Genomic DNA, 20649 nt, shown 5'->3' with positions numbered 1-20649 from the left:
ATAGATTGCCATCAAGATTTAACTTATCGGCTCGTGGTATCAATATCGACACTATTGTTCGTCATATTTTTCGATCGAGGTTGGAAACAAGGGATCACAAGTTGTGGAGTTGCAAACGCTTTATGGAATCGAATTCGTACTTGGATGGATCCTCAGTGGCCAATTTGCTCTACCGTGGATGAGTTGTTCACGTGTCTTTATTCATGCTCTATTCACTATTCATTGACATCAGGAGTTTATGCATTATTTCAACTATGCTTTGGTGGATTTGGCGGCTCAGAAAAGATATCCTCTTTGTCTCAAATTTTATTAGGAAGGAGGAATTATTTGATCTTATTAGACACTTTTCTTTTTCTTGGGTTAAAAGTATTAGCAAATTTGCTCCTATTTAGAACTCCTGACTATGTAATTCATTGTAATTGTTTGTAATTTTTTACTAGCTCCTTGTTAGTCTATTAATAAATTCACCCGTCCAAAAATAAAAATAAAGAAAACAATTATGATTTTAGCTTCGCCGCTTCTGCACAAAACCTCGTTGTGCAAACTGCAAAACAGCCAATAATTATTTTACTATTATATTCATTGTTAAGTGTTACTAGTAGCGGCAATGGATCGGATATGAATCGGATGATTCCGTATTCATATCCATATTCATTTAATTTTTGTTCTTCTATATCCATTTAATTTCAGTTCATATATTTAAATCTATATTTAATTGATTAAGCGAGTTAATGGATACTCACTGGATATTCAATATCCGTTTCATTTATATCCATATCTATTTCATTTCAGCTCAACCATGGATGTAATTTTCATATATATCCATGGATGTTAATGTATATATCAATGGATTTAATTTTCATCTATATCTATATACGTTTCGTTTAAGCTTAACCATATCCATTATTCATTCATTTGGATTTTTCATATCAACTATTCATCATGTGAAATGGGAGAATATTCAATGAAACAGGTGACGTTGTCATTCTTAATTGTCACATATTATGTGTACTGGTGAATGTATGTTATCAGGTGTGGGGTTAAACTAGTTTTAAATTTTTCTAAAAACAATTCAACTTAAATAAGATAAATACCAATAAATTTAAATGTAGGATAAATTACTCAAAAAGGTAAGATAAAAACCACAATTTTCTAATAAAGAGAATCTTGTTATAATTCAGTAGGCTTATAACTACCTTTAGTGGTTTGGTTCGTGTTATAATTCAGTAGGCTTATAACTACCTTTAGTGGTTTGGTTCGTGTTATAATTCAGTAGGCTTATAACTACCTTTAGTGGTTTGTTCTTGACTATAGGCTACTAATAAACTTAAAATAAGAGAGAGTAAAAGAATGGTGATGAAATATATTCTATGTATGTGAATTAGTATATATTCACTGATTACAATCGATCACATATTTATAGTATAATAATTCACTGTACAGTTAGGTGCACATTAATATCCGTGAATCATATCCGTGAATTAATAGAATAAACTTTACTTTATGAAAAGTATTGTCGGCCATATATAACACTCCCCCTTGGACGACAATTTTGTTTTATTAAAAATCAACTACATGTTATTGCCTCGTTAAAAACCTTGCTAAAGAAAAATCCAGCGGGATAAAAACTTTAGCCAAGGGAAAAAGAGTGCAGCATAGAGTTGACTCCCCCCTCAAGTAGACATCGCTGAGCCGTCACATGTTTTGAACATGCCTCATGCCAATATTGTGAACATGCGTTCTGAAAATAGCAATTGGAAGTGCTTTGGTGAAAAGATCGGCAGAGTTTTTGCTGGATTGAACATATCTCATTTCAATCTGGTTGTCTTTGATGAGATCTTGAGTGTATGAGAAGAATCTAGGAGGTATGTGTTTCGTTCGGTCACTTTTGATATACCCTTCTTTCATCTGTGCTATGCAAGCTGCATTATCTTCATAGATAGCTGTTGGACTTTTATCGCGTTCGAGTTCACAAGAATCAGTAATGAGTTGTTTCATTGATCTCAACCAAAAATATTCCCGAGTAGCTTCATGTAATGCAATCACTTTGGCATGATTTGATGATGTTGCAACAAGTGTTTGTTTTTGAGAACGCCATGATATTGCGGTACCACCATTTAGGAATACATATCCAGTTTGAGATTTAGCTTTATGTGGATCAGATAAATAACCTGCATCTGCATAACCAACTAAATCTTGTTTTGAATCGTTAGAATAAAATAATCCTAAATCAGTAGTTCCTCGAAGGTATCGAAATATGTGTTTGATCCCATTCCAGTGTCTTTTGGTAGGAGCTGAGTTGAACCTTGCCAACAAATTAACTGCAAAAGAAATGTCAGGTCTTGTACAATTTGTAAGATACATAAGAGCTCCAATTGCACTAAGATATGGTACTTCTGGTCCAAGAATATCTTCATGATCTTCACAGGGACGAAATGGATCAGTGTCAACATTAAGTGATCTAACAACCATAGGAGTACTTAATGGTTTTGCCTTGTCCATATTGAAACGCTTTAAAATCTTTTCTGTATAAGTTGTTTGATGTACAAGTAAACCATTAGGCATATGTTCAATCTGCAAACCAAGGCAATACTTGGTTTTTCCGAGATCTTTCATTTCAAATTCTTTCTTTAGAAGTTGAATGGCTTCATAGATCTCTTTATTTGTACCTATGATATTAAGATCATCGACATAAACGACTATGATCATATATCCGGATGTTGTTTTCTTAATGAATACACATGGGCAAATAAGATTATTTGTATACCCTTTGCTTATCAAGTAATCACTTAATCGTTTATACCACATGCGACCCAATTGTTTCAACCCATATAAAGACCTTTGTAACTTGATTGAGTACATTTCTTTGGGTTTTGCATTGGTTGCTTCTGATACCTTAAATCCTTCAGGTATCTTCATATATATATATATATATATATATATATATATATATATATATATATATATATATATATATATATATATATATATATATATATATATATATCACTATCAAGTGATCCATATAGATAAGCAGTCACAACATCCATGAGATGCATTTCTAAATTTTTAGAAACTGCCAGGCTGATTAAGTATCTAAAAGTAATTGCATCCATAACAGAAGAATAAGTTTCTTCATAATCAATTCCCGGTCTTTGAGAAAAACCTTGAGCTACAAGTCTAGCTTTATACCTTGTAACTTCGTTTTTCTCATTTCTTTTTCGCACAAAAACCCATCTATATCCCACAGGTTTCACATCTTTAGGTGTGAGAATGATAGATCCGAAAACTTTTCTTTTATTGAGCGATTCAAATTCAGCTCGTATTGCTCCTTTCCAATGATCCCAATCATGTCTATTTTGACATTCCATGACAGATTTTAGTTCTGGATCATCATCATTATTCATGATGTCATATGCAACATTATATGAAAATATCTCATCAAGATTTTTCATTTCATTTCGGTTCCATAATATTTTTGAATGTGCATAATTGATTGAAAATTCTGTATTGATATCATCAATATCCTCTGCAGAAGGAGTATTGATTTGTGGTTCTTCTTGAACACTTTCTTTTACCTCATTATCAACTGATTTTCTTTTTCGAGAATTTTTATCTTTGGAACCAATTGGTCTCCTACGTTTCTGGCGTGGCAAAGACTCAAGAATGACATTATTGCCAGTTTTTGGAATTTCAATTCGAGCTGGAGCATTTGCTGCTGGTATATATGATTTAGTCACTCTTTTTGTATCTGTAAATGCATCAGGCAATTTATTCGCAAGTTCTTGCATATGCATTATTTTTTGAACTTCGGTCTCGCATTCTTTTATGCGAGGATCAAGATACATTAATTGAGGTTCACACCATGAAACATCATTTTCTTTATTTTTTATTTCTCCCCCTAATCTAGGGAATAATGTTTCATTAAAGTGACAATCAGCAAAACGTGCTGTAAAAACATCACCCGTCATGGGTTCAATATATCTTATTATTGAAGATGTTTCATATCCAACATATATTCTCATCCTTCTTTGAGGACCCATTTTAGTGCGTTGTGGTGGTGCGATAGGGGCATAAACTGCACAAACAAATGTTCTAAGGTGGAAAATATTTGGCTGATGGCCAAAAGCAAGTTGCAAGGGAGAATATGTATGACTTGCGCTTGGTCTAATGCGAATCAATGATGCAGCATGCAAAATTGTATGGCCCCATATAGATACTGGGAGTTTTGTTCGCATTATCAATGGTCTAGCTATTAGCTGCAATCGTTTAATTAATGATTCAGCTAAACCATTTTGTGTATGCACATGGGCAACGGGATGTTCAACAATAATCCCAATAGACATGCAAAAGTTATTAAATGCTTGAGACGTAAACTCACCGGCATTATCTAGTCTCACCCTTTTAATAGTATAATCAGGGAAATGTGCTCTCAATTTAATAATTTGAGCAAGAAATTTTGCAAATGCCATATTTCGACTTGATAATAGACAAACATGAGACCATCTACTAGATGCGTCTATTAGAACCATAAAATATCTAAATGGTCCACATGGTGGATGAATTGATCCACATATATCACCTTGAATTCTTTCAAGAAACATTGGTGATTCTTTTTCAACCTTAAGAGGTGATGGTCTTATTATCAACTTTTCAAGTGAGCATGATGTACATGGGATAAGTGCATCATGAGGGATCCTTTGATCCGTCAATAGATGTCCATGTGTATTTTGTATTATTCTTTTCATCATTGTTGATCCTGGGTGGCCTAATCTCTCATGCCACAAACTGATCATTACAGGATCACATGATTTTTCTTTAACTACCACATTTACATCAGGTACATTTATATGTGTATAATGTAAACCAGAATGAAGTCTTGGTAGTTTTTCAATTACACGATTCTTATCAGTGATACTTAAATATTTTTCATTTTCTGTTGTCACTGACTGATAATCATATCCATTTTGGTATATGTCAGAGAAACTTAACAAATTTCTCTTTGACATGGGAGAAAATAAGGCATTATTTATCAGAAAATTCGTACCATTTGGTAACATGAATTTTGCCTTTCCCATTCCTTTTATTAAGTCCACAGGACCTGATATAGTATGTATAGTTCCTTCCGTTGCTTTCAAGTCTGTGAAATATTTTTTAGATTTGAGTATGGTGTGAGTGGCACCACTGTCTGCAATACAAATATCTCCACCATTTGACTGATTTTTTACTCCAGCAGTATACATCATGAACTTCAAAAAAAATATGAGAAACAAATAATGAGTACATAATTCATCAATATATTACATTCAAAACATGTTACAAACGATAGCACATAATAAGGAAATATGTAGTAAACTAGATATGGTGTAGATTGAAAAATCTACAACCATTTATTTAACGGGAGCATATAATAGGATATCTATATATATAGATATTAGAAATTTATTCATTAAAGTAGTCACAAGTTGGCTCAGTGATTTTTGTATCAAGGTCATCCACAAGATTTGCTTCTTTTCGTTTTCCCTTTAGGGATTCTTGATATCGATTAACAGAATGCTGATTTGTTCGACAGTTTTTAGACCAGTGGCCAATTTTACCACATCGGTAACAAGAATCTTCAACATTCTTTGAAGAGCCTTTTTCAACATTGTGATTTGTGGGATTGTATGGTGTTTGGATTTTATAATTTTGTGGATTATTATTTCTTTGTCCACGATCATGACCACCACGACCACGACCACCGCCACGACCATTACCATAAGGGTGATTTCGAACATAGTTATGATTTTTATTATTGTTATGGTAATTTTCATGATGATGGTTTTGGCCAATATGGCTACGACCTTGTCCAGCCCTCGTCCATGTGCATTTCTTCTTTTATTATTATTATTGTTAATAGCATTAGCTTCAGGAAATGCTAGCGCACCAGTAGGACGAGATTCTTGACTTTTCATCAGTAATTCTTTATTAACTTCTGCAACTAAGAGATAAGTTTGAAGTTTGGAAAAAGTTTTATAATTCTGCAATCTTAAATTTTCTTGCACAGTTATGTTTGCAGAATGCATTGTGGAGAAAGTTTTCTCCATCATATCAGCATCACTTATTTCTTGACCACAGAATTGAAGCTTTGAATGGATCTTGAACAAGGCCGAGCTGTATTCACTTACCTTTTTGAAATCTTAGAACCTTAGATTTCTCCATTCTTCCCTCGCAGCTGGGAGTAATATTTCCTTTTGATAATCGAATCTACTCTTGATACTTTTCCATAAAACATGTGGATCTTTGATAGTGAGAAACATATGTTTTAAGGTGGTATCAATATGTTTGCGAGTAAAAGCAATTGATTTTAATTTATCTTGATCGGAACAAGTATTGTTTTCTTTTAAAGTTTCTTGAATACCCAATGATCCAAGATTTATTTCTACGTCCATAACCAATGATGTGTAGTTTGTTCCCGATACGTCTAAGGCATCAAACTCAAGCTTTGATAAGTTTGACATTTTCTATTTTCAGAAAGATGAACATAAATCATAATCATAATCATAATCAATTTTTTTTCATAGACAAATAACAACATGAAATTAGAATTAGTTTAGATTCATAAGTAGCAAACAAAGGAATAATGGTATGATTACAAATAATAAAACCATAAGGGAAGAATAAAATATAGGTTCATCTAGTGGTGTACAAGCAACACGGATGATAGCTATTATGACCAATACAGTTGGAAAAATCATCCTTGAGTTAATCATCTTTTAATAAAAAAATTTGGAGAGTAGTAATTTGAGAAAATGAAGATTAATTTGTGAAAATGTGAAAACCGGGATGTTTAATTTATATTTGAAAAATATAGTCGTTGTAACGTCGTCAATCGACGTTAACAACCATTATGTATATATGACCGTTGTAACGTCGTTAATTAATGTTAACGATCGTTATGTTGCCGTTGTATTAAAATAATTTTTAATAAAAGAATTTTATTAGTATAAATATGATTACTATAAAATACATTTAGTATAAATACATTTAGTATAAATATGAAGATTAATAGAATAAACATATTATGCATAAATAATAAATTTAAGAATAAACATTAGTATGCATGAAATAAATAATGATTAATTGCATAAGTAATCATAAATGTTAGATAACATAAATATAAATGTTAGTGAAGTTAATAAGAGTTAGATTACAGAAAATATAATTCAGGCGGTATAACCGACTATATATAACTTAAATAACATAAATATAAATGTTAGTGACGTTAATAAAAGTTAGATTACAGAGATATAATTCAGGCGGTATAACCGACCATATATAACTTAAATAACATAAATATAAATGTTAGTGAAGTTAATAAAAGTTAGATTACAGAAATATAATTCAGGCGGTATAACCGGCCATATATAACTTAAATAACATAAATATAAATGTTAATGAAGTTAATAGAAGTTAGATAATTTCTTACCTAGATTAGTGATGTGTGCTTGCTTAGATAAACTTTGATTATACGGAGCACTTCGTGCTGATAACGTGTTATAATTCAGTAGGCTTATAACTACCTTTAGTGGTTTGGTTCGTGTTATAATTTAGTAGGCTTATAACTACCTTTAGTGGTTTGGTTCGTGTTATAATTCAGTAGGCTTATAACTACCTTTAGTGGTTTGTTCTTGACTATAGACTACTAATAAACTTAAAATAAGAGAGAGTAAAAGAATGGTGATGAAATATATTCTATGTATGTGAATTAGTATATATTCACTGATTACAATCGATCACATATTTATAGTATAATAATTCACTGTGCAGTTAGGTGCACAGTAATATCCGTGAATCATATCCGAGAATTCATAGAATAAACTTTACTTTATGAAAAGTATTGTCGGCCATATATAACAAATCTCATATATTTTTTGGTCATAAAAGACTATGATTTCAATTTACTGTTTATAAAGGTATTTGATTTAAAAATTATTGCAATTGTGGTAGAAATTGACATTAGATATATATAATGTTTTTGCTTGGTTGTATATATAATGTCAGTTTCTTGTTTTTATTTTTCTTTTTTATTTCATGTCATTTTATTTTATTTATTGTTTTTAAATTAAAATACTCTATACAAAATAAAAGTTAACATACAAATATCAAAGAGATTAAATTGATCCGGAGTTCATGGGACTTTTGAAAGAACGTCATACAATCAAGATAAACATATCTAGTTTTTTTTTTTTTTTTTTGGAACATCAATTTTATTAATAGACAACACGACCCCTTAGGTATTAGAGGAATCAACAACCAAAAAGTACAACGACGAATTACATCGGCTCTTTTAGCCACTCGTTCCAATTTAAACGAATAACTACGAATCAAATTAAACACCAAATTCTTCTTAGCTGCCGCAGAGTTGTAAATGACATTATTGCGCAAGCACTTGCTGCTGCTCTTCAAGTGTCCATCTTGCTGCTGTTCTTCAACGACTTTTGAAAGTGGTTGCTGGAATCGAGATCTCGCACAAAATCAGATCTATTGTAACATTATCTCGCGTGTAATTGCAATTGCATATCCGGCCATGATGGTTTTTTTTTTTTTCTGATTCGGAACAACTTAATGTTCGAACTCCGCCCATGGTGTTCGAACACTGGCCATGGTTGATGTTCTTCAATGAAGCTTTTTAAGTTAAATAAATCGAACAAAAGTCCCTCAAAGAAGTAGCGAATTCGAACAGATCGACCATGGTTGTTGTTCTTCGATGAAGCGTTTTTCTATTTCAATATTTAACGTCCTTAAAAAAGCAACAAAAGATTAATTCAAAATCACCGATTATTAAACAAAACCTATGAAATGCGGAAGAATTAAGCAATTGAATCAAACGAATACTACATTCTTTCAATGATTCTAAATTACAAAGTATGAAAAGCCCTGACTGTTACATATATTTTCCATTTGCTCATTAAGTTGCCGTTTGCTTTTTAAGATGTTTGTGTCTAAAAATCCGTGGACCACGTTTGTAAAGTAGATGTGGTCTGAAGGTCTGTATGCTAATATTGAAGACCGTTTGTTTTTATGTCTACAAAATAACTTAATCATGTCTGCAGCAGTTAGAAGCACATTTCTAAGTCCGCGAGGTTGTAGACAGAATAAGACATTGGTTTATCTTATGTCTTCAGAAAAACAAACTGTCTGCAGTAAAAACGTCTGCGGGCGAGCACACATAAGACATAATAAGATCTGCAGACTGAAAAACAAACGACACCTAAGTAACTTCTAATACTATTATAACAACTTAACTACTTCTTATAACATAAATTAAATTTATTTACAGTTTACACCCCTCATCTTGTATAACTTTACATTTAGAGCTAAACTATTACTATATTCTATGTACCCCTCCCCCTCAAATTGGAGGTTCTGAAACACCCAACTTGGAAGTAAAAGAACGAATGTTGTAAATTACCCAAAGCTTTAGTAATCAAGTCTACAAGCTGCAAATTTAAATCTATATAGGATGTTTGTAGAAACCCATCTTGCACTTTATCACGTGTAAAAGGATAATCTATATCCAAGTGCTTCGTTCGATCATGATAACACGGATTTGCAACTATTTGTTGTGCTGCCTTGTTGTCACATAACATAGTAACCATGTAATTTTAGCGGAATCTAAAGATCCTGCAACAAATATGAAATCCAAATCAACTCACAAGTTGCTGCAACCATGCTTCTATACTCTGATTCAGTTGATGAACGAGATACAATGGGTTGTTTCTTGGTTTTCCATGAGACAATTGACTGCCCAACAAAGATACAATATCCAGTTAATGATATCCTTGTCATAATGCATAATGCCCATTTTGCATCTGGAAATCCACGGATCCGCAGATGTTATGAAACAAGATAAAACATTCCTTTTAATGCAGTACCTTGTAGATACTTAAGGGGATGAATAGTTGCATGTGGTTCTTTTGGACTTGAAATGAGTTGACTCAAGTGTTGTACAACATAAGAAATGTATGGATGAGTCATTATAAGAAATAACAATCTACAACAACTCTTCTATAGGATTCTGTATCGGAAATAGGATTTCCACTATCTAATGACATCTTCAAATGTTAAGGAATTGAAAATAATGCAGATTTGACAGCAGTAAGCCATGTAACTTGTGATAAATCTAAAACATATTTCCTTTTGTTTCAATGAGTGCCATTAGTAGTTGTAAAACTTTCAATCCCAGAAAACACTTAGCTATAGCTAAGTCTTTGATGGTAAATTTCTTATCAAGAACAGACTTAGTAGGTTCAATTTTTGATAATTAGCTACCAATAATAAGTACATCATCAACATAAATATGGGCAACATTAAATCCAGACTCAGTACTCATAACAAACTATGAGTAATCATGTTTGGACTGCACATTCCGTAATGACACTAAGAACTTAGTCAACTCAAAGTTCCATTGCCTAGATGCTTGTTTGAGACCATAAAGAGATTTTTGTAATCTGCACACCTGCCCTGGCTTTGCTTTCCCTCTGGTGGTGTCATATAAATCTTTTTATCTATAAAACCTTGCAAAAATGCATTATTGATGTCTAGTTGATCTATTGGCCAACCCTTATTTGTGGCAATAACTATTAGCACTCTGACAGTAGCTAGTTTGGCTACACAGGAGAAAGTGTGCTTATATTTTGAAGCTTTTTGTTGATTAAAACATTTTATGACTAACCTGGCATTAAATCTTTCAACTGTACCATCAGCCTTATATATTATTTTAGACAAAATTTCATTCTTCGTCCGGGTGGTTTACATCAATAGTGACTAACACTATTCATCCTCTTAACTGTCACGTCAGTGCCACGTCACCACCCAAATTCTATAACTAACCCATAAAATCTTATAACTAAATACTGCCTATAATGGCTAAAACATATTCCTCTTACTTGACACATCATTAATTAATATCTATTTATATTTATTTTAATTTTAACTAATACAAAAATATTAAATAATTATGTATATTATGTAGTAGATCTGTATCACAAACACCACAATCCCTTTTATCACATTTTCACTCACCTACCTAACCCCATCTTCATCTTCTACCTATCTTCATCTACGTCAATTTTTTTTTCTTTCAAAAAGTAGAGATTATATTATGAACAAAAATATTACAGTGACATAATGGGTTACCCAAAGAAATCAACTCATAGTAAACTCTCTCTACACCAAAAAAGCTAATTTCTTTTGCTTCATCTTCATATTCAATTCTGCTTCATCTTCTATCTCCATAAAATAACCTTCACCACCATCAAATTAAAAAGAATAAATAATACGGAGTACATATGGTTACACTCTTACACATGTGGGCCCGATTGCATAAGAAACCTTCGCCAATTGATGGTGAAGATGGGTAACGAAGATCGGTGGTGAACTCGTGCCTATAGCACCATACGGGTAACGAAGGCCATGTAGGCCGGTGGCGACGGGTAACTAACCCGTAGGGAATGGGAAGAAAATGTTAAAAAAGATTAAAATATCTTCACATGACTAAAATACCCTCACATGCTTTGCACATGACTTAACGGTTGAAATTGACAGTAGTTAGACGGAAGGACGAGAGCTGTATAATTGTTATACATTATGGACGAGGAATGCACAAAAAAAAAAAAGAAAAATGACGAGAGTCAAAATTGATGTAAACCACAAGGACGAGGAATGAAATTTTTTATCCACCCATTTAGAATACAATGGCTTAAAACCAGAAGGCAATGTGGTAAGACTTAAGAGTCCAATAATGATTATTTTCTAATGCCTGAATTTCTTCTATCTTTACTAGCTTTAAGATAAGTTTTAGGCTCAACGGTAGCAAACACGTTTGCGAAGAAAGATACATAATCATGTGACATATGTGCAAAATCATGTTTATGAAATAAATAATACATAAGAGCAGGTTTTGTTTGTGGAACAATTGAAACATTAGAATGAGGAAGAATTAAATCCTTTAACCATGTAGGTGGTTATTTAGTTCTAGTTGATCGTCTAACAGAAGGAGTATGATGAGTATTTTGGGTAGTTTGTGTATTGGGTATACTGGAATCATCAACCACGGGTTGAGTAGAAGGTATGTTAACTGAATTATTAGTGTCATCAGGGGAAGTAAAAGGTAATGTGACTGGTTCATCATGTAAATGACGGAGTTAGGTATTAAGATTTAATTAATAGGACAAGTAAGAGTAGGAGATGTGTTATGTTTAAAGGGAAAAACATCATCTTTGAATACAATATCTCTACTACAAAAGACCTCTTTAGTTTGAAGATTATAGAGTTTGAACACTTTTTGATTAGGTGAAAATCCTAGAAAAACATATTAAGTTGATTTAAGAGCAAATTTATCATATTGAGGTTAGCTTGTGGAAGCAAAACAAAGACAACCAATGACACTCATATGATCATAAGTTGGATATTTTCCATGTAAAACTTCAAAAGGCGTTCTCCAAGACAGATTAGGCAGGGGCATCCTATTAATCATGTAAATAGCAACAAGAATATAATCACCCCATAAAGAGTTAGGAAAATTAGCATGGATTTTAATAGCTCTAGCTGTTTCTAAGAGGTTACTATGTTTTCTTTCAACTACACCGTTTTGTTGAGGTGTATAAACCATCAATCTTTGATGAATAATACCATTAGAGTAAGCATAAAAGCCTAACATTCTTTGTTAACAATCTATGTCCCATTGTCATACCTAATGATATGAGGTTTGGAATTAAGTGGGTATTCAAATATGCCACCTAAGAAACAAGAGTAGAATAAACCTGGGCTTTTGATTGCAATAGATAAGTCTAAGTTGACCTTATGAAATCATCAACTATGGTAAAGAAGTAATAAGCACCATTTAGGGAAGGTTTTTGGTAAGGACCCCAAAGGTCAACATGAATTAATTCAAAGGGCTTTTTGGTAGTAATGGTACTCCTTGGGAAAGGTAATCTACGATTTTTTGCAAGCATGCAAGTATCACAAAATAAATTAGATAGAAAAGAATGCTTACAAGTGTAAATGTGCTGCATTTTAGAAACATATGCATGACCTTGTCTAGCATGGAAAAGATCCAAATCTAAACTAGTAGTTGACACAACTAATTTATTTGCAGAAAAGGGATTAACACGAAGTGTAGTATAATCAACGTTCCTCCAGATGTTCTTTTTCCCTACTGAGTACATTACCTTTTTTCACCTTTTTTATCTGCTTTATTTTCTTTTTTTATGTTTAGGTTTGCAAAAAATACAGTAGGCTCAGCTACATGAGTTGTGACTTGTTTTTGCTTGTCTACTTGCTGGACATTATAGTATGCTTTATTTACAGTTGGTAATTGATCAATAGATAAAATTTGACTTCTAAGAGACTCATATTTGTCATTCAGCTTCATCAATAATTGCATCAACTTTGAATGATTTTCATCTCAAGAAACTTTTCTGTAATGCCACAAGTACAATCTCTCATTTTACCACATGTGCATGTAGGTATTCTATTCAAATTGTGCAACTCATCCCAATATATTTGTATTTAATTGAAATACGAAGCAATTGTGAGATTCCCTTGTGACACATTGCTCAGTTCCCTTTCTAACTGATACACCAGATGACCATTACTCTGTCCATATCGTCCAGCAATTTCTTTCCAAAGTTCATACGCAGACTATGTATACAAGAAAGCCTCTGATAGTTCCGCAACCATTCAATTCAAGATCCAGCATGTGACCATATAGTCACATCTTTTCCATGTCTGGTATGTATTATCAGTAATAACAGGTTTCGGACATGAACCACCGGTGAAACCTTATTTTAGCTTCGAACCTAGCCATTTTAATTGTTCTACTCCATCCGAGGAAATTGCTTATTGAAAGGCGTATTAGTCAGAATCATTCCAAGATGATCTGCGCTTGCAATGTGCAAAGTATCGTGAATTGAGTTCATTGTATTCGATTATGTATTAACTTTCCTTGTTTTCGGCATCGTCTTTGTCATCATAATTTAGGGCAAGCAGATTTACAATAATGTTTAAACAAATTGAGTATGAAATTGAGGACAGACTCATATAAGAATCAAGAACAGAAGATTCAACAATCACCTAATTGATTATTCAAACGAACACGAAGTAATCTGACAGGATATCAAATTAAAAATAATATTGAGTCTATAGCTCGTGCGAAAGAATTAAGAAATTGACTTAAAAGAAAACTTCATTCATTCACTGATTCAAGCTTACAAAGTATGAAAGCCCTAACTGTTACATATATGGCATTAGCTCACTAACTAACTTCTAATACTGTTAAACAACTTAATACTTCTTATAACATAAATTAAATATATTTATACCTCATCTTGTATAACTTTACATTTAGAGCTAAACTATTACTCCATCCGTCTCATATTAATAGTCCACATGCAAAAAAACACACAGTTTAAGAAAATGTCATAAAAGTACTGTACTTTCTGATTACTTTTCAGTTTTACCCTTATCTTTTCTTTTTCCTTTAATCATATCCACGTACATTAAGGGCATATTAGAACTTAAGCTTCTTATTCTTTTATATTTATGAAAGTGGATTATTAATTTGGAACATTCCAAAATAAAATACTGGAGTATTAATATGGGATGAAGGAACTACTATATTCTATAAAAACCACCAATCATATTCGTGTATAAGTTAAAAAAATAAAATTCGTGATTAACACAAAACCTCCGAGTGTTTATTTCTTACTTCGAACAGCAACAAAATGCGTTTATTTCTTGATATTATTTTTCTTAAAAGTAAGCTAAATTTAAATAAAAATAAAATTAATGACTTGGCAATGAAGCTTGACACGTGGAATATACTAATCAGCAGATAAATCAATTAAAAATTCCACATGTCAATTTTACCACAACTCCGACCATTTTTAGATCATACACTTTCTAAGGGTGCGTTTGTTTGCCCCTTAATGGAATTATTTAGCGCTGAATGCTGAACCATTCAACATTCTGCGTGTTCGTTTCTGACCTCTGAATGGCATATGATGCTGAATGGTTCAGAATTCAGTGCTGAACCATTCAGAGTTGAAACACTCTCTTAACCATTAATCACCTAATTTTTCTGTAACATCATTCTCAAATCATATCCAGAACGTTTAACTAACAAGTATATTGTATTTTTTATTCATGTAACACATCAATAAGGTAATTTTACTCGATTCATATTGTTCATTTAATATGATTATCAAACAGCTTATTTTCATTCCGCACAAATTTTATTCAAAGACTCTGAACGATTCAGATTCTGAACCATTCAGCGCTAAATCATTCAGTTTTATTAAACGCACCCTAATTCTTTTTAGACGAGGAAAAAAAACGATATCCCCTTGAAATTGTGGCTTTTATCTTATATTTTTAGATAATTTGCCCTGAATTATATGACCTTATATATTTGTAAAATCAATAGTTTTATGAAAGGGGGATGATTCTCACACACACTTTTTTGATCCTCACACACCAATTTAAAGAAATGGAGTATTATTAGAAGAGTAAAAGGTTAAAATAGGTGTGTGAGAATCAAAAAAATGTGTGTGAGAATCATACCCCTTTATGAAACTAAACCGTTATTCTTTGAAAAAAGTATATACAAAGTACCATTAAAATTTTTGAATATTGATGTTAAAATGGCCACCGATTATATAGCATGCGTGTTACATATTAGTATCATAAATTGTACTATTGCGTTCATTGTTATACCGAAAAATCACATCAAATAACTAGATATTTGTTTATAAACAAGCTGTACGTTAAGAGGGTGCTTATTAGGGATGACAATGAATCTAAAAAAAATCCGAAACTCGCGGGTACCCGCGCCCGTAATGGGCGGATAAGATCAAAAAATTTTACCCGCGGATGGGCGATGGATGTAATCGTGTACTCGCTGACGGGTCGTAGGTGGGTGATGGATGTAATAGATCCGTTGCGGGTAAAATTCGATCCGAAAATCCGTAATACCCGTTTGAACAATGCACGGATAAACCCATTCTAAATGGGTGAAAATCATCACCTTGAATAAATGGCCAATAGGTAATAATTTACTCCGTATAAGTTTCTACAGAGGCGAAGCCATGATTTGAAGATGATGGTGGCTTACTCGATAAACATATATTATATTTATAATTTTTAATTAACAATAATGTAAAACAAGTTAATTTTTATAGTGATAATGAGTTACTTGTATATAACATGAGTTTTGGACTACTGGGTCAATTAATTTAAATTTTTTTTGACATAATAATACATTTGAGACTTACTCATTGAAGGATGCTTATAATTATTTGGGCAGAAAATACAAATGAGATTTGGGCTTTATTTGGACATTGGGGGAGGCTGAGCACCACTCAGTCCCCCTTGTCTCCGAAGTTTTTACATTCCATTTTAGTATCGATTTTTTTAGTAACTAGAGTATCTCACAACTACACATTACATGTATTGTATAATTAAAGCATGTTGTTGTTTGTTTCGTTATTAAAATATCTTAATAAATCTATTTTTTACCTATCACTTTAGTAATTTGTCAGCCTACTGTATGACTAGTTTTATCAACTAAATTTATATTGTTAATATTAAACATTGTGGTTTCACATATATTAGCAAAAAAATATAATTAATATATGTTTTCTCATTTTATTATATCATAAACATGGGTATATGATTAGATGATGTTTCTCATGTAACTTTAAATTATGTATTGATATTTATTTTTTATTTTTAAATATTAAACTCACATATACTTCATGAATAAGATCCGCGGGTTTACCCGCGACCCGCGACAATTCGTGGGTAAGGGCATGGATCTAAAAATATATCCGTTAACCAAGATTCGCGGGTAAATAGAACATCAAAAAATTCGCCGGCACGGGTGATGGATGTATTGGATCCGCGCCCACGACCCGCAGGTGCCATCCCTACCACTTATACACATCTTTACTCGTACATTATAAAATATTACGTGCAACCATCTTTCAGGCTACCATCTTCAATGGAAAATTATACTGATATGGAAAATGGAGATGTCGATATCGTTGAGCAAGTTGTGAAAATTCTTCTCGACTGTGAAGTAAACGGAGTGAATGGAGGAAGCAAAACATGTATCTTCAAGGTTCCTAGTGTGCTTAGAGCTATTAGTCCAGACTCTTACAACCCTCGGGTCGTCTCTATTGGACCTCTCCATAGAGAAGCCGAAAATGTGCAAGCGATGGAAGCACGGAAAGCCACTTATCGACGTTGTCTGTTGAATCATTTGAACCTTCCCCTTGAGCAAACATTGAGAACGTGTGTGAAGAAGATAACTGCTTCAATAGACCAAATAAAGGAAAGTTATTTCGAAATGAATACTTATACTAATGTTGAGCTTGCACAAATGATGGTTATGGATGGTTTCTTCATACTTGAGTTCCTCAGGAGTCATGAAGAGTCTGGGGGTGATCATGTGTTGCTTTCAACAGACATAGTTTACGATTTGTTGCTTCTAGAAAACCAAATCCCTTTCTTTGTTCTCCAAGATCTCTTTGACTCCACTATATTGATACATAAACCAGATGCCTCTCTTAAAAATCTTATTCTGCATGTCCTACGACACATCCGCCTTTTTGTAGAAACGTTACGTGAAGTAAATGATCTCCGAGAAACAAAACCGGACCATATTCTTGGTCTTATGCACAAATGTTACCAACCTGCAGAAACTAGTAATCCTCCACTTAAGGGTAAACAAATCCACTCTGCTTGTGAACTAGACAGGGCGTATGTGAAATTTATGCCAAATCAAGATCCAAGTTGGGCAATGGAAATAAAATTCGAACAATCTAGATTACGATGCTTTTCCTGGTCTTGTGGTAATACTCTCAGAATGCCAGTGATTCAAATTTATGATTTTACAGAGTCACTTCTGAGAAACCTCATTGTTTACGAGCAATCTGCCAAAGTTGTTCCTTTATACATTACTTCATATACTGTGTTCATCGATACCTTAGTCGATACTAAAGAGGATATAGTCATGTTGATGGACGCTGGAGTTATTATTAACAATTTAGCTGGTTCAACTGAAGAGCTTGCAAATATCTTTAACAACATCAACAAACAAATTGATGTCGCATATTTCTTTTACAATAAAGAGTGGGCCAAAATAGATGAATATTACAATGGTTGGTGGACAAGAAATGTAGCATGGTTGAGACGTAGATATTTTAGTAATCCATGGAGTTCCATTGCCTTTATTGTTGGAACCATCCTGTTTACTCTAGCTTTTGTTCAAACCATCTATACGGTCAAGGGTGTTAAATCTTAGTACACTTGGAGCTGATTGATGTTATCGAATACCTTCGAATTTTATTTTGTCATTTTAATTTTCTTTCTCAGTAAGTTGATCGTGTTGTACAACTCTTAGTTCTTTAGTTAAGTGATAGTGGACGAACCCAAAAGGATAAGGAACAGACCCAAAGTGATATGTCTACGAGGCCCATTCGTACAAGAAATATACCAGGCCGCTATTTGGTTTAATGGGCTTCGGTCCAATACTACAAGTCCAGCATTTAGTAAAGCAATTCAACTGAATAAGTCATAATTCACACGTAAGCAATGGAAGAAGACAGTCCAAGATCCACGTATGGAGGCGACATGCATGCATGATATCACGTTTCCATTATTTGCATAATTTTAGTATAGTGATGCACGTAAAGTTCAACAAGGAAAAAAAAAAAAAAAAAAAAAAAAGTATATTGATGCACGTTTAATATTCAGTCACGTGTTTCCTTTTCCTAGAATGGTATAAATTGTAAATTGTAAATGCATTTGGCTTAATGAGATAATAGAAAATTGGCAAATTGCTCAAAAAGCTTTCTCTGTTACAATATTTCATGTGGCCTAGCCCTACATTTACCATTAATTAAATTATATGTCCCTTGTATTTGTTTTAATGATTTAATTTAACTTTTGACAACTATTTGATAAAAGTAACTTTCATTACCATCATAATTATATCATAAAGGGATGTGGTCAAATTTTTTTTAATTTTTTTTACCTAAAATAACGAGTTAATATAACGTAACTAAGTCTTTTCATCAATCGAAGAAAAGACGAACAAAAAAACAATCAATTTAAACGCAAGTTAAGGCTCGAAAGCGGTAAGCGTTCCCTAAAACTAAACATAGAGCCTAAGTTAACTAAGCCCGGGCCTCGAGCAACCGTAACACTAAAACGCACACGGGGCAAAATCAAAAACCACAGCCAATCCAATATCCATATCTAACAAAAATCTACTAACATAGAAATGAAACGAAATTGCTCATAAAACTACCCGACAACCGATTTAACTTTAACTTTACCTTTTCGAGTCTTTATAATTGGAAGTAGGAAACGATCCTTCCTTCTCAAGAATTTCAAAATAGGCAAGGTTTCGATCCACTTCAAATAACATGCTACCGTTGTTGTCGGAACCTCTAATATCTTCTTTCTCCTGAAGCGCTTGTTACCATCTTCATTCAACTTGTCCATTTCCTCTTCATTCCTAAGCGGAAGCGAATCATTAACCTTCTTCGCCTTACTCTTGCCATTCGTTACGCAGGGATCAAAATTTCGAATGGAAGTAGAATGCTCTTGAAGAGAAGAGACAACCGCATTTGTAACAACAATAGGTGCATCAACATTTTGTTGCAAAAGAGAATCATGATGTCAAAAGAAGATTCTCTCAAGAACACTATTAACTGTGAGATAAATCTCTTCATCGAATTACATATAGGGATGGCAATGGATCGGATATGGACCGGGTGATGCCGTATCCATATCCATTTAGTTTTTATTCATCCATATCCATATTCATATTCATTTAGTTTCAGGTCATCCATCCATATCCATATCCATATCCAATGGATTTAGCTGGTTAATGGATATCCAATTGATGTTAAAAAAATGTTATAATATTTTCTAATATTCGATTAAAATAAAAACGTAGTACAACAAAAATAAATATAACATGACATAATTAAAATCTATCCATAAGAATGTGTAATTCTTGTCGAATATATAACAAATTTTTTTTATTTTTACTATAAAACATAGATTATGAAAAATTATGCATGGAATTTGTAAGTTTATATTATTATTTAAACGTATTTTATTGTAATATATTATAGTTATTTAATTATGGGTTGAAAGAAATATGTAAATTTAACGGTAAATAAACTTGTAATAGTAAATATGTACGCATATATCTATATTTATATATTTGTATATGTATTTCGGGTGGTAATGGATATATTCATGGATGAAACTTTTCATCCATATCCATTTCCATATCCGTTAAGGTTCATCCGTATCCGTATCCATATCCATCACGAAGCTGGTGGATCGGGTGGATGTCCATCGGATCGGGTGACCATTGCCATCTCTAATTACAGACATATATCAATAGTATCTAAAAAATCTCTAAAATGATGATGTCATAAATAATGATTATCCAAACTTAAAAAGAATTCAAATTTAAAGAGAATTTTTTTTAAGCCCTATATGATGATGTCATTAAAATAATTAATTGTATTTAATAAAAATATTAACATGTTAATTGTATAATATATGAAGCATTAAGTACAA

At 32.6% G+C, this 20649-nt stretch overlaps 1 protein-coding gene across 2 annotated transcripts in view; it reads left to right on the top strand.

Moving 5' to 3' along the window:
- LOC139866107 (UPF0481 protein At3g47200-like) overlaps positions 1–18875 on the top strand; it is a 32443-nt gene extending 13568 nt beyond the window's left edge. The window contains exon 2 of one of the 2 annotated variants that reach the window (XM_071854248.1): positions 17032–18875. In XM_071854248.1, coding sequence (XP_071710349.1) covers positions 17045–18349 — 1305 coding nt within the window. In that variant the 5' untranslated portion in view covers positions 17032–17044 and the 3' untranslated portion in view covers positions 18350–18875. Of the gene's footprint in view, positions 1–15615 lie in introns of those variants that run through there. The other variant, XM_071854247.1, reaches the window with a different exon arrangement.
- The last annotated feature ends 1774 nt before the right edge of the window (positions 18876–20649 follow it).

The sequence above is a fragment of the Rutidosis leptorrhynchoides genome, chromosome 9 (genome assembly GCF_046630445.1).
Source record: "Rutidosis leptorrhynchoides isolate AG116_Rl617_1_P2 chromosome 9, CSIRO_AGI_Rlap_v1, whole genome shotgun sequence".
NCBI classification, from domain to species: domain Eukaryota; kingdom Viridiplantae; phylum Streptophyta; class Magnoliopsida; order Asterales; family Asteraceae; genus Rutidosis; species Rutidosis leptorrhynchoides.
Note: the sequence above shows the minus strand (reverse complement) of the source record. Positions and strands in the feature narration are given on the sequence as shown.